Source organism: Pipra filicauda, unplaced genomic scaffold (assembly GCF_003945595.2).
Source record: "Pipra filicauda isolate LSUMZ 115617 unplaced genomic scaffold, ASM394559v2 scaffold23_size5868930_pilon, whole genome shotgun sequence".
In the NCBI taxonomy this organism is placed as follows: Eukaryota; Metazoa; Chordata; class Aves; order Passeriformes; family Pipridae; genus Pipra; species Pipra filicauda.
The window spans coordinates 4,789,515-4,805,055 of record NW_024104354.1 but is presented as its reverse complement, the minus strand read 5'-3'; the positions used below and the strand labels follow the sequence as shown (position 1 = coordinate 4,805,055).

The following is a 15,541-nucleotide window of genomic DNA, read 5'->3' as shown; positions in this document are numbered from 1 at the left end:
TATGCCTTGCTTCATAACACCAGCAATAAAATTCTCCATTTGGAACTACAGGCTTTTTCTTTTTTTGCTGTATTATTTGTATAAGAAGTATCTGGAATGCATAAAAAGAGGCAGGAATTGTGGAAATGGCTAGGAGTATATATTTAATACTTGTGCAGTTAAAGGGGAGATGGAAATTGTAATGGACCTTAGCTATAGAGAATTATCATATTTTGATAATAAAGTATTGCCTGTCTCGTCTCTCACACACAGCTTGACCTCAGAGCTGTTGCACATAATGTTTTCTCTGTCAAGAGAATCTATATAATAATGACACGTCACAGGTGCTCACACATAATATATTTCCCATCAAAAGTGATCATCCATATTTTATATAGCAGCTTTGATGACAAATATTTTGTACTTCAGCTTCTTTTTCATGTGTCAGACTTAATGAAGGAAAGTCACAGATAGTTTTTAAATAATATCAGCTCCTTAGATCACATTACTGTGTCTTCCTTTGAAAGTAGTTTACTACAAGATCCACAAGACAGAGGAGAAAGAGGCAAGGAGGTTTTCCTTAACTTTAAAAAGCAAAACTATTTTCCAATTTCTTAATTTCAAAATTAATAAGCTCTGTACCTTTGGAATATTTTCAGAAAGAAATATGTTATATTTATTGAGTACTCAGTATTTTGAGAGTCTAGTGAAAGCAAGTCGGATAACTGAATTTATATTGCAACTTCTCACCATGCAGAATGCCATTTATTCTCATAGTAAGTAGTGCTGTGTCCTCATGGTAAAAACACTTTCCTCTAGGTTGTGCTGCAAAACAGGTACTTTGAGGCATGCAGAGAACTGGGTTCTTATATTCTCACTGGAATTGTTATGCACATCAGGGTCAAAGTTTGCACTTTTCCTCCATGTTCAGCCCTACTGAGAGAAATAACCCCCATTCCTCATTTTATTAATGAAAGAGAAAAAGTGAACTTGAATTCCCTTTGAGGTTCTTCAGATTGCAGGACTTGTCATCGAAACCTCAGAGCACAGAGGAATGCTTTTCCCATTCATGGGACATGTCTTTTCTGCCAAGAGTGTAAGTGAACAAAGTACAGAGGTGTTCCTGAACTTCCTTGCTAGGCAAACCCACCTGAGCAGCGGGCAGTAGTGCCTCTCAACACATAAGCAATGGATTCATATGGACTTCTGGTCTACTCCAAGGGATCCACAGAAGGGAGTTGACAAAAGCAAGTTCATTGTGTATGCAAGATATTTAGCAGTGTCTGAAGACAAATATTAAATCAAAGCACTAAAATAGACAAAGCATGGCATGTGCATATTTATAAAATTACCACTGGCCTGAGGAGAAGGCAGAACAGGAAGCTGCTGATATTTACAAATACAAGTTACAAATGCAAATGAGGACTGTATTTCTCCTATATATGAAATATAACCAGATGTCTCAGGCTGAGAGATGAAAGCTTACACTTAGAAAAATGCCTGGGTTTTTTGTACAAGACAAGACCAAAAAAGAGGGGATACAGGGTCTGCAGCTACTTGATGCTTAATTATTTTTTACTTCTAATTTATTTAAGAAAGCAAGCAGGGAGAAATTAAAAGTAGCTAACAACTTCTAAAGTACAGGAAGGTGCAAAACTTTATTCTCTGCCACTGAGAAGTAATACACTGATTAATGTCTGCTACTGAAAAGATAGTCTGCAATAGCATCCTCTTTTCTGCTATCCCAAGCCTCTGAAGAATTTAAGCAGTGAGTGTAATAAGTTTTCCTTTCCTTGTCTGAAGAATTAGAACAATTCAATTGAAAGACAAATATAATCCTACCTATGCTCCGTGCTGAGACCGGAGCAGGGTAAATGCCACAGTTAAGTCTAAACATCAGGTTGTAATTGTTAGAGATTAAAAACATGCCACAGAGAACATTCCAGGAAAAGAAGGAGGGTGAGAAGTATGGCTCTCCTGTGTCTTTTTATTAAGGCAAATTATCGTCCGATCTTACAAGGGCATATTCCTGCACAGCAGAACTTAATCAAATGGCATTTAGTCAATGAAGGAAATTACACACTAGATTGATTTTTAATCATCCAGCTAGGAAAAGCAGGGATAAGTGAACATGTATTTATCTGTTGAGCCAAATGCATACAAGGCAGAAAAGCCACTGAAAATAAGGAAAAGAAAGATAAATGTTCTCTAGGATGCTGCTGTTCCATACAATCTATTTCAAATATCATTTGCTGTTAGCTATTTCTTCAAGATGTGAACATATCAGCTGAGCTGCTTGGTTTTGTTTTTTTTTAATGCCGATGAAATAATCTCTGAAATGGAAAGTCAGGTCATAAGCAACACAGATTGCTTATGCAAAAATGAAGCAATCTTTAAATGCTGTCAGAGAGAGGGATGGCCCACCCTTCGAAGTACAGAGGAACCATTATTTCATGGTCTTGTCTAATGTCCTGTTCTCTCACAGTTTGTTTTCTTTAATGCTTGTCTTCTCAGTGCATCCTAACGTGAGCCAGGGTTGCCAAGGAGGGTGTGCTACATGTTCTGACTACAATGGATGCCTGTCATGTAAGCCCAGGCTCTTTTTTGTTCTGGAGAGGATTGGCATGAAACAGATTGGAGTATGTCTTTCTTCGTGTCCAAGCGGATATTATGGGACACGGTATCCCGACATTAATAAGTGTGCAAGTAAGTGTTGGGGAAAGGGGAAGCTCATGGATTTGTTTGTTTTCTCTTGAATGCTGTGTTCCCTTAGGAGTCAAGTCAACAGAGAAGCAGACGGACAGGCCATGTCTTTAATGTTCAGTTCTTTATAGTAGTGCAGTAAATATTAACCCAAGCAAGAAGCTAAGATGAAAGATCACAAAATGGCCTAAAGCTCAGGGATCCCAGCTCTGCATGAATGACCTGCCCAGAATCCACATGATGGCCTCCTCCTCTACAACTCCACGTGAAAAGGAAGCAGAGGTGGGCACCAGGCACTGCCTCCCAGCAGCAAGGGAACGGCAGCATCACTGAAGAGCAAGCGGGGACCGAGGAATGCTGAATCTTGGTGGCTGGAGCTGTTTAACCCTCTGCCCTTACCCGCCTGACCCCTGAGACGAGGACAGAAGATGTCAGGTGGCATTCTTCAGAGATGTGGTTTGCCCTGGTCTCTTTATAGCTTGTCTCACACTCAGTGTAGTCCTCTGAATGCCTGTAGAAGCTGGCCAGGCTTCAGCTGCCCAGCTTTCAACCTGATTTGGGGGAAGTTACTGATTCATGTTGTCTCCAGGCTGGGGGACAGAGAAGCCAACTCTATTCTTTACCACTCAGGCAACATTTTGACCCCAGTATGGATTTTGAACCATAAATGAACTGGAAAAGATCGCAATGTCCTCCCCACTCCTCTTTTTGTTGTTGAATTCACTGTTTTTAATCCCACAGGTGATATAAAAACATAAGAGCGACGGCCAAGAAACTCTCCCAGTTTTTACCTGGTAATAAAAGTTATTTAATGAATGGACCCCAGAGTAAAGTCTTACAGAGTAACTTGACACTGTAGAGTATTTGCTCACTTTTTAGCAGTGTGTGGCCTTGCATATCAGACATGAGCTGTGCCATACATAAGGTTTTATGCATTTCTCCTAAAAGTTTCTGAGAACTGGGAAATAGTAATGCAAATTTGGGTAGTCATATAGATAATACCTGAAATACTACAGGACATATGATTGAACATCAGGGAGCCATTTGAAGAAAAAAGAAAGATATGTTGATTCAAAACAGTCCAAAGCAGATTCTAAATTCTGGCATATCTTTATTTCTCCTGGATTAATGGCAATAGATAGTGTGGAGCTGACCTGGTACTTGTGTCCCTATGATTTGTCAGTGTAGGGTAGAAGCAGTATATTGTTATTCTCACGTGCTGTTCTCTGTCTGCCATTTGCATAGGTCTTCAAGAAGATTATCAGTGTGAGGCTGTTCAGCATCAGGCAATCTTTTTTAAACCCTTACCCATGCTGAAGTCATTTGTGGCTGGCCTCACTGTGTGTACAGGCCATGAAGAAGATCTAAATATAATTTGCTTCCTTTGAAGATTGACATTGCTAGAATTGTGTGATTCTTGTACATGTGAGAGAGCTCATGCTATTTCATGGCAAAGAGCAATAACATTGTTGTATACTGTTTGCATTTCAGAATGTAAAGCTGACTGTGATACCTGCTTCACCAGAAACTTCTGCACAAAGTGTAAAAGTGGATTTTACTTATACAGTGGAAAGTGCCTTGAAAAGTGTCCTGATGGGCTGGAAGCCAACAACCACACGATGGAGTGCAGTAGCATTGGTAAGTCCAGTCCCCACAATCCTGCCTGGTTTTCTCACAGAGGATGGGGAATCTAAGGAAGGCATGTCTAGTTACAACACCAGGGAAGTGCAACTTGAAAATGTTCTGCATAACAAGATGTATTCCCCAGCACAAAACAGTCAAGGTATTGCCCAAATCTGCCACTTCACAAGAGGTACAAACTTGGTTGTGGCCCACAAACACAGCCTTGATGCTCTGCCACAGGAGATATGGCCTGTTTGGTCTGCCCTGAGGCAGAATGACGTATATCTCTTACTTGCTTTGTTACAGTGTTATGCAGCACCACTAACATGAAAGGTTCAAAAACTCTGTGTCAGACCCCATATGTAGTTGAAAGATTAAAATACTCATGGCTTTGCTTTAGCTCCCTTGTACTCCCCGAGTCTTTAAAGTATGTATGAGACAACACTTTGAAGCTTACCTTCACAAAAGTGAAGGCTAGTAACTAAAATGCTAAGGAAACACACACCCCCAAAAAAACCCAATCCCCAAAATGGTATATGTGCATAATCACCTGAGTGCAGAAAATGAGGATGAAAATAAAACACCAAATAGGGTGGCACTGACACTGAAGTAGTGAGATTGATGTCACTGTGACTCACTGGCTGTGGAAAAGAGACCTGCTTTTGTATCTACAGCCTCTGACTCACAAGCTCCGATTATTCACTCAGGGTCAGTTTTGGAGGTCACCACACCTAACTGTCTGCTTCATCCCTCTGCCACCCCTTCAACTGAAAGAAGACTGAGTGATATATTTGCCTTGGGCTAGTGCAGCTAGCAGCCCATGGGCATGCCGAAGCTGCAGCAGGGTTCAGTTTATTTTAGTATATTGGCTGTGAATTGTGGCGGCTGAGGGCTGTGAACTATGGTGCAAACAGTAACCTCTTCAGCCACTAGCAACTAGGGAGCGCTTAGGCACAGTCTGTCCATGATGGAAATCTCCTCCCCCACAGTATCATGCACATAGCTCTCCCTGGCATCAAGTGTTTTGGAGGGGAAGTAATGTAGGAATAAAAATAATGTGCACTAGTTTGGCATTTTCCTTCTCAAATATTTATTAGTTCAGGTGGTAGTGTAGGCTTTCACAGTTTTATTTGCAAGCAAAGACTTTCATCTTTGAAAGAAATTCAAGGGATCATTTTTGTTTATTGGAGGCTGTTTCCAAGTGCTGTACACTTAGCCGCTTTAACAATGAGTCAGACTCAACTAAGAAAAGCCATTTAAAGCTATGGAGTAAAACAGAACCTTTTTGTGCACGTGAAAGTCAATTATTTTAACAGGACAGCGCCAGTGTAATATGAAAAAAAATGACCCGCACGATAATTCACTGAAGGAAGGCTCAGAGATTGCCTGAAGTCAGTTATATTTTCTAGGTTTTGGAAAATTCAGAAGTAAATTCTGGAGCTGGAAAAATACTGACTTACAAATTCCTCCTTATATAGGGGCTGGAAGTCTTTCCATCTTCAATGATGACTTATAATCTTAAACACGCAGTTATACATAAAGTAAATATAAATATTTACTATCATTTATCAAGAGAAGGATACTGAGGAGATGGCACAAGACAAGGATGGTTATTAAGAGCATACTGTTAAGCTTCCAAAGTTACTCCCATTTTTGTTTACACTGTTTGGACACGTGTGCAGCGACACATATTTTGAGTTCCAAATAGTACAGGATGCACATTCACATCACTCTGATTTAGAAACTGTAACCTACACTGTTCGGAAAAGTTTGAAAACCCATCCCAATCTAAGTTCTCCTCTGCTTTGCCTATTTCCGGCTTGTATATACTACAGATGATGGCTCTTTCACAATTTAAGCTGAATACCAAGCAGCAGATCACCAAAGATGCTTGACTCCTACTGTAGTATCTTTCAATATCAGTTGGTCCTTTATAACTATTGATTTCCAAATTCAATATCTTTGAGACCAGCTGCAGTAGCTTGACCCCAATAACTTCACTCACCTTTCACACAGGCATGACCAAAGTTTAATTCCACTGAAGCTACAAGGGTTTGTACCTGCATCAAACCAAAGGAACCTAAGAACAAACCCCAGTAACTGATTTCATTGAGACCAATTGTGTTGTTGTTGCCTTGTTTCAGGAATGGAATTACAAAATAGCCAGTAGAAAGTAGTAACTGACATAATTATTTGACATTATTTTGTGCTATATATCCTCAGCTGTCCAATTTCTGTCAATTCACTGCTGTATGTCACTGCTAATTAATTTCATTAGTTTTTACCACCTTTTGGCTGATGCAGAATAAAATTAATGTACCATATATATTGTGTATACAAAAATATATTGGCCAGGCTCAGTTTGTCCTATATTTATTGCAGTGCACTGTGAAGCTAGTGAGTGGAGTCCATGGAGCCCTTGCACAAAGAAAGGAAAAACATGTGGTTTCAAAAGAGGAAATGAAGTAAGGGTCAGAGAGATCGTACAGCATCCATCAGCAAAGGGTAATCCCTGCCCAGCTACAAGCGAGAGCAGAAAATGTATTGTACAAAGAAAGAGATGTCAGAAGGAAGGAAAAGGTACCACGTTATCATCATCATAATATGAGATTGGTATTGTGCTTTTTTAATAACTCACACCTGAATTCTTAGGCCTTGATTGCAGGCTTCACCAAAGCTCCCATTGATGTGGTGTTCTTCGGGCTGGAGAGAACTGTGCCTTTGCCTGGAGTAAATAAAGTCCTAACACTGCTCAAAAAATGTGCTTTGTGTGATCTAGAGAGAACAGGGTGGGCTCATGGGAAGGCACTTTGTCTTTTGGTTCTGTCTTCTGAAAGAGCTGCCAAGATGACGGGTTGCATGTGGTGCTCAGAACGAAAAGATCCATCATAAAACATGTCATGGTGGTTGTTGTTTGTTGGGTATCAGGTAGCCAAGTTTCATGCTTCAACCATGGGATTCCTCCAAAACAATTCCTATTTCTTGCTTCCCTACAGGTAAAACTATAACTCGTGCAAATGCAGCGCTGTGGCCTCTCTCCTGAACTCTTTCTACTTGCTCTGGCTGAACAACATGGCCTGATTTGCATCTAGGTCACGAAGTCCCAGCACGGGAGAAAGACCACAACACTGCATGGCAAACAAGAGAAACTCCACTTGGTTTCACCTAAAAAGCAAAACTGCCGGCAGAACCATCCATCCATGCAAGGCAGCTTGTTGGACTTATTCCCCAGCATGACAGCTAGTGAATGGTATCCCACATGTTAAGAAGTCTATGAAATAATAATTTACACAAATTCCACCCAGTAGATATTGTTGTTCCATTGTTCCCTTTTCTTCCCTTCTTGCAGTGGGGAAGTTCCTTGGTCTGTCCCCAGTGCAGTTACTCTGGTTGACATAGGACGGTCTATGGAATATTTCTTTTTCCCCATCCCTCCCATTTTCCCCATCCTTCCCATTTCCCCATCCTGCCTATTTTCTCTTTTCCTCTCACTCCTTTTGAGGGTGAGTGGAACAGGTGGAGTAACTCTCCCCTCATGTGAACATCTGTGAGTCAGGAGAAGCTGCTGGTAACAAGTACTAACTGATTGTTTCACTGTTAAATGGTGGCAAGGACTGCTGAAATTACTTATGGAAATGTTCAAAGGGTTTGGAACTCATAACCCTTTTGAAGGTTGGCTTGTTCCCTGGGGATGTACTTCATGAGAAGGGAAATAATGTTATTAGAGAGTGTCCAAAGGAGGGCCACTAAGATGGTGAAGGGCCTTGAGGGGAAGCCGTATGAGCAGCAGCTGAGGTCACTTGCCTGTTCAGCCTGGAGAAGAGGGGACTGAGGGGAGACCTCATTGCAGTCTTCAACACCCTCACAAGGGGAAGCGGAGGGGCAAGTAGCAATCTCTTCACTCTTGTGACCAGTGACAGGACTTGAAGAAATGGCATGAAGCTGAGTCGGGGGAGGTTTGGGTTGGATATCAGGAAAAAGTTTTTCACCCAGAGTGTGATTGCGCACTGGAACAGGCTCCCCAGGGAAGTGGTCACAGCACCAAGACTGAGCTCAAGAAGAGCTTCGACAATGCCCTCAGGTACATGGTGCGATTATTGAGGTGTCCTGAGTAGGGCCAGGGGTTGGACTTTATGATCCTGATGGGTCCCTCTCAACTCAGCATATTCTGTGATTCTATGGTTAGAAGGAGGATCTTATGAGTCAGATAGCTACAGATGCCTCCCCCTCACCCAAGAACTGGTTAGATTTACTGATTAATGGGAGCCTATAGGGGTAGGTGTAACCTCCTCCTCCTCCTTTTGTCAGGCAGTGTCTTGAAGAGGTAAAGAGGGGCATCTGCATCAAGGTAAAAGCCAAGGCAACCTATTTACAGATTCCTGTAAAAATGCTACAGATTTCTATGTCCAGGATGCCCATACTTGCTTCTGTTCCTGCTCAGTGGTGCAACTTGAAACAGCCTCTCATTAGCCCACTGTAACAGGGGGAAGACTCGGGTTTTTTTCCTTATCGAGGCCTATTTTTGACAAAGGTGAAAATATAGGAATGAACTGTAATTTTGGAACTGTGAAACGGATTTTTTGGGGCAACGATATTGTGTATTTGCCTATGGTATGTTGGCATTGGTATTTCAGATTGGACAAGACATTTCTCTTTGAGAAATGACTGCTGTTCCTGTGTAATAAGGACTTTAGAAGAAACTACTCAGGTATTTTACTGTCCATTCTTATTTTATGGGATTTAAGCCAAACCATACTTGAAAAATACTGTGCACCACAAGAATTCATTCACAATCAGGAATCTTTTTCTTTCATTCTTTTCTACAATGTGCTTAAAGGTGGGGTTTTTTCTTCCTTTTGAGCAAGTCACAGTCTATATCCTAGCCTGTTTTATGATCAGTAGACAATTCCTTCAAAACCAATGCAGGCTGATGAAACCTATGTTCCAACTCTATCTGTGCCCTTGGGATTTGTGTGTCTATATCTGAAAGCCATTTTTTTATGTTCTGAAATCCACCTTCTCAGTATCCACAAAAGTCTTTCCCATTTATTTTCATACACCTTCTCAGGGACATGATTTTTTTTTTTTTTAAGAAAGATAATTCTTAATAAATATGAGGAAATTCACATATAAAACATCAGGTTAAAATAGCTTCAAGGGATGGATTATGGTGACAAGAAAGGAAACTGAGAATTAAGCTACAAGTTTTCCTTCTGTTCTTACTGGAACGGGGAAACAAAACTTTCCAACTTAACTCCAGGCAACATATCTTCCCTACTGCTACTGTCCCTTATTACACAAAAAGAAACTTCTGTTCCCCTTTGAACAATAGAGTAATTGCCTAAGAAACCAAGCTAGGCTCTGTTCTAATGGCTAGCTGTGCCCATGCAGTGAGTGCAGAAGGAGGTGACAACAGAAACACTTAAAAGGGAAGGGAAAGTAAATAAGTTTGTATTTACTGTTGAGAAATATTGACAATTCTCTTTTTTATTGTAAAACTCCCCATGGCTGTTCAGGGGTTGCTTTAGAGTTTAGCTTCCATGGCAGTGGCTTTTGAAGTGTAGCAGCAGACCCAGCAGTTACGAACAGTGCTGTTAATCTTTTCTCCATGGCCATGACAAGAGAGCTAGCTTGGTCAGCCTTGGCCATTTCCATGTTGAATAGATGTCTGCGGCTGAGGGAGCTAGGGCAAAGACCACATGATGACGGGGTATGCTCGTCACAGATGCCTCAAAGACTTTGCTCAAGAAGTTGAGGTCAGAGACAGGATGTTAGTCAGTTAAGGCACTCCTATCGCGCAGCAGCAAGGACATGCCTCTGGAACAGCTATGCAAAACGAGATAAAGCAGATGAAGAGAGGGTTTCTTTGTTTGTTTCCATTTGCTGGTGTGTTATTGAAGCTGGTGAGATCTATTGCAACCTTTTTTTTTTCCCCTCACTGGCTGCAAAATGAAGTTTTACTGTGAGAAGGTGCTAGTATTTTCAGAATGGATGAAAACAAATGGGAATAATGAGGAAACAAATAGCCCAACTAGTCTAAAAGGCTCTTTTTGCTTATTTTAGCACTAAATAAGTTGATTCTAGGATGTTCTGACACGGTAATTCCCATGTTTTTCATATACAGGCTCTTTTTATAGTTCAGTCCTATCCAAACTTCACTGTAATTTATTTCATCGTTCTCCTCTTTTAGTCCCATGATGGTGAGTTCATTTTAGTCTGCATATTAAGTTCTATTTTTCTTCTTTCTTTCTTTCCCTCACACATTCTTTTTCCTCCTCCAGTGCAGTACACTGTTACTTTCGCCTTTCCACACTTAACCCTTTCTTGACTCCTACCCTTCACTGACAGATATTCGTTGAGTCACATGTTTCTTGTAGCCATGTCCATTCGTGTCAAATGGCAAATAGATGTACTGGAAAAGCATAACATGCAGAGCTCTTCAAACACTGAAAATTATCCTTTGCCTTAATAAATGTGCTCTCGCCAAACACGAGTCCCTTTGGACTGCTGTCTGCAAATGTGTGAGATTGACTTTTACTGGCCGAAAGACAAATATTCTGAAATTCTGATATTCTGCATACAAAAGTATTTGTGGGGAAGGAATTGCATGTTTTCATGAGTAATTCTGCCAAGAAGAGAATATTCACCACATGACTTTCTGTGGAGTCCCAACTAAACCCCCACAGAGATCAGCCAATTTTAAGTGCTTTCAGAGAACATGTTCTGATCAGTTTGAAGAGACTAAAAGAACTCATCAAAACTAGTAGTAGTTATGAACAAGGAAGGCACCTTAGAAATCTGGGTATTATGCAAGCCAATAGATAGATGACATTAGTTACACAGCTGTATCGTTGTAAGCAAATAAAATTATATTTCAATTGTTGCTCATTCATATATTGAATGAGCAACCACAGTTGCATGTTTGTGGTGTTTAGATGTTCAAAGGACAGAAACAATGTTAACTGCATCCCATCTGTGCAAACACAGACCAATGAAGGTTCCTGTTCCTGATAGGCAAAAATTCAAGCATTAGAAATGAAGACATGGTGGCATGAATGTAGAAAAGCATATTTCTTTTTCACTATGAAATGTAGGAATTTACCACCTTGTACAGTCTGAAAGCAGGATATTGTTATGAGAGGAAGAGGGGTAATTTTAGTCAAAATTCAAAAGACTACAACCCCCCAGAGGCAAGGTAGCTTGTCCATTAATGGCTTGTGCTGTAAGGAGAATAGAGACATGATGCTGTGATTTTTTTTTTTTTTCTTAAATTACAGCAAGAATAAGAGAGAGAGCAGTGTCTTTGAGATGAGGAGCTGAATTCTGGGTGTAGACTGGCAAACAGAAGGGAACTAAGGGAACAGGATTTATTGCTGAACAGTTTTAATAAGCAAGTATATATATTTTGGGTAAATAAATTAAAATAAATGCTCCTATCTTGTACTGCATATATGTGACTATAAAAACGCAGGTTTGATTGAATAACTTAGAGAATTGAGACTCAACTCATGTCTTTTGTTTCTCTGGACTAGTTCCTCCATCCCTTATTGCTATATGTCCACATAATGCTTTCAACATAATAATCAGGTAATGTCTGAAAAAGTCTTCAGTTGGCTATGCTGTGAGGAAGGAATCCTATCAGGTAACCATCAGATTTCCAAAACCACCACTCAGCTAAAAATCCCAAGCCATTCATCAAGAATTCACTTTAGCTGAAAACAATTTAACTTAGTGCAAACTTAAAATACCAGTCAATAAATTAATTTCACTCATTTAATTTAAGATCATTGAGTTACCCACCCTAATGTACACACTCTGATGCCACACAGATCCATGTAACAACGGAGCACAGAGGGCTCTGGAGTCTAAATTAAGTTGCCCCTTTAGTATTTCTCACAAAGAAAAGTTTCTGCAGTAATTCTGCACCAAATCCTGTTGAGGGGTATTAACTTCATTAGCAGTCAGCTAAGTCATCCCAGGCAAAACAAATTAAAAATAGTCCCTACTAAAAGAGAAGAAAAGATGTGTTAGTTGCATTACATTTCAAAATGTAGGTGAAAGTACAGTAGTGAAGGAAGTCGTTTGAAATCAGCATGACTTTCCCCACTTTTTTGCTCAAGGTTTTAAAACTTGATATGTAAAATCAGAGTTTCATGATCTTCACAACCCACAGAAATTTCTGTGTAGCCACTTAAGACTTGCATAAGTATGTGCCACATCAATGTGTTTATTAATGTGCCAATACACCTTTTTTGCCCAAAAATTCTCGACTGACAGGCCTCTGGAACAGTTGCTTGTGCATTTTGCTGAGTTCTTTTGTCACACTGCACAATCTGAATTTTATATGGATGCAATTGATTTTGCCATCTGAGAAATCAGACTAGGAATGACAAGCTGGGACTCCACTGAGCCTCTGTAGGCTTTGCAAGGGTATGATGGGGTTCACTCCATTTAGGCTGGACAGCTAAAAATTGCTTGCTATTGTCAAAACAAGGGTCGTATTAATGGTGGGGTTAATACTGCACCTAAGATGCTGTAAGACAGATTCTAAGAAGTGCAAAATAATTTGCTTCCTGAAAGTGCCTGTTTCTTTCCAATGATTTTTAAATACAGCCTAATATGAGTGATATGGACTTTTAACTGCTAACTTTTAAATTAAAGGGCACATTTTCTCCATCTGTATGGTAATGACTTTGCAACACTGCAAAATCTAAATCAAAGCACTCAGACAGACTCTGTAAGCAAGATGAGTGTGTTTCAGGGAATCCATAGATCAGCCACAGTAAAACAAAAATCAGAGTTGAAAAATACTCATGTCCAATAGTAACTTCACCGAGTGTTGGCAAAATCAAGGTTAGAGCAGCATTTTGTTGTGTTGATAAACATCTAGTAGTGGCTGCACATCTGTTTATTCAATGGTGGGTTTTCTTTCAGAGAACAAGCTCTGAATAGTCTGTCCCTATGCACTCCACACACCAAAGATAAAAGTCTCCTCCAGTGCAATGGAGGCCCACACACTTCAGTAATTCCTCAGTATACTATTTTGAAACAAATTTTTCTGATTAAAAAAAAAAAAGAATTTGAGGAAATTCTGTATATTTCTGGTATTTAGTAATTTTACTTAATCGCATTTAAATCCTAAGCATTGCCTATATGGGAAAGTAGGATATTCCAATCACAGCCCGTCCCAAAAGTCACATCTTATCCCTCATGTAGAGCTCAGTGGCCTTTAAAATAAGAGGGCTGGAGCATGTGAGCCAGGGAGACATCACAGTACACAGTTCTCTCGTATAACTGTGAGAGTGTGTCCTGTGTGAAGGTCACTAGTGTGGTTATGGTTAATGACCCTACTCCATGGCAGGTCACAGGACTTCTGAAACCTCAAAATGAACATGAAACTAATTACTGCAACCCTGTGTTTACATACTGCATACGCCAATGGGCCCTAACTCTGGCCTTTGCAAGCCTGAGTTACTATAATTGAGGAATCTGTTTTGTGAAGAGTTTGGTTGTTTATTTTCCATTTGTTGCTGCCAAGAGGACTTCTCATTTCCTTTCCTTGCAGGGGTTTTGACTCTTTAACTTTAACACATTTCCAGCCTCCCAGAGTAGGGCTGCTGAGACCAGGAATCTGCTAGTTGCAACATGAAGTGAAATGGCATCCTGGGGATACCCTGAGTGAGACAGGGCATAGACAGCACAGGGCTGCCCACTGCTGCTGGACAGCACACAGGGACATGACCTGGAGAAGAAATCTGGGTGAGAAGAGTTCAGAGGGGGAGATAAAGATGAAATGAGTCGAAATGATTTGTGAATCTCAAATAGCTAATGTTAAAGGATGTACTTACTCAACAAATCAAGGGCTGAAAAGGTTATTTTTAACCTCAGAGCATTGAAAAGATTTAATCACAGGTAGTTTTTTAAAGTTTTACTAGGTTACTATCTGCAAAGGGAGACATTAAAATCTGAACTAATTAATAATAATATTTTGTTTTGCTACAAGTACATTTATTTTGCTTGTGCTAGTATGAACATTAAATTCTCATCACATCTTCCAGTTGTGACAGACATGTATGAACCACACAAGCAAGTGGTACGTACCTGCTGTGTACCTCTGCACATGTGGTACACTTGACTGCGGACACTGCGTGTACCATGCCAAGGTTGTACTCACTGAGTAATATGCATCTTGATGAACAGTCAGGTGAAAATGGCTGTGCCCTCAGGTAACAAAATTAGTTGTAGCCCTGCAGGGTGCTGGGCCGACACTGTCTCTGTGCTCCTCAGAGCATGTTCTCCTTTCTGGCTGCTAGCTCCTCTCTCGCCACATTCTGCTTCCTCTCTGTCCTGGGGGACTTGGAGTGGGGAGGTCACTCAGATGACCTGAGGCCCTCTGAAGTAAGCTATAAAAAATGTGCCGGAATGCTGACGATAAAAAGTATCAACCTTGTATTAACAGGAATAGTGTCAAAGCTGAGACGGAAGTGTGTAATCAATTGCTCTCGTAAGGGACGCGAATCAGAAAAAAGCTGATTGCATTATTTTATTAAAATGTCAACAATGTGAGAGCAGTCCTCCTCAGATCCCTAAACCAAATAAGGGATAGAAATCAGCTCTTTTTCTTTCTGATCTTCCCTTCTGGTGCCTCCCTGTGCTCCAGAATTGGCTAGTTGACTATATTTTAGATGCCTGAGCTTTGTAGTAAAAACAGATAGAAATACAAACCACCCAAGAATCCTTCTTCCTCTCCCTTCCAAAGTATCCATCAGATATTCATTCAACACCAAATTTCCAGCACCTGCCTAAAGTCTTCCCTCTTCAATAAAAATGTCTGAGATTGAGAGCTCCAGCTCTAGAAGGTGAAATCCACATCCGTGTCTACCCTGCAAAAGACCAGGCAGAGGTCTGCTCCTTTCCCACACGGCCAAGGGCCACCTTCTGGCTTGCAACCAAACTAGCTGGGGCTGTTCCCTCCACAGCAGATTTGACTGGGGAAGAGCACTGCTGCAGGTCAGAGTCCTTAAACAAACTACAAGTTATGTTGTGCAGACATGCAGGGGTCTGCCTAGTCTCTGGCCTTCTTCCCTGGTACAGCTGTACTTAACTTATTCATGGCACTTTCACCTTCAGCAACTTCATATTGTTGAGTTTCAGGGAGAAGCAAATAGGAAACTGTGACTAGTTTTGTAGGAGAAGCAAATAGGAAACTCTCCCCTCTCAGCACCACAGAGCAGAG

The 15,541-nt window shown here is 40.6% G+C and overlaps 1 protein-coding gene across 3 annotated transcripts in view; it reads left to right on the top strand.

Moving 5' to 3' along the window:
• Nucleotides 1–15,541, top strand: part of RSPO3 (R-spondin 3) — a 63,477-nt gene that overhangs the window by 32,477 nt on the left and 15,459 nt on the right. For all 3 annotated transcript variants that reach the window (XM_027751420.2, XM_027751429.2, XM_039381783.1), the window contains exons 2-4: nt 2,494–2,685; nt 4,174–4,320; nt 6,688–6,885. In XM_027751420.2, coding sequence (XP_027607221.2) covers nt 2,494–2,685; nt 4,174–4,320; nt 6,688–6,885 — 537 coding nt within the window. The remainder of the gene's footprint in view (nt 1–2,493; nt 2,686–4,173; nt 4,321–6,687; nt 6,886–15,541) is intronic.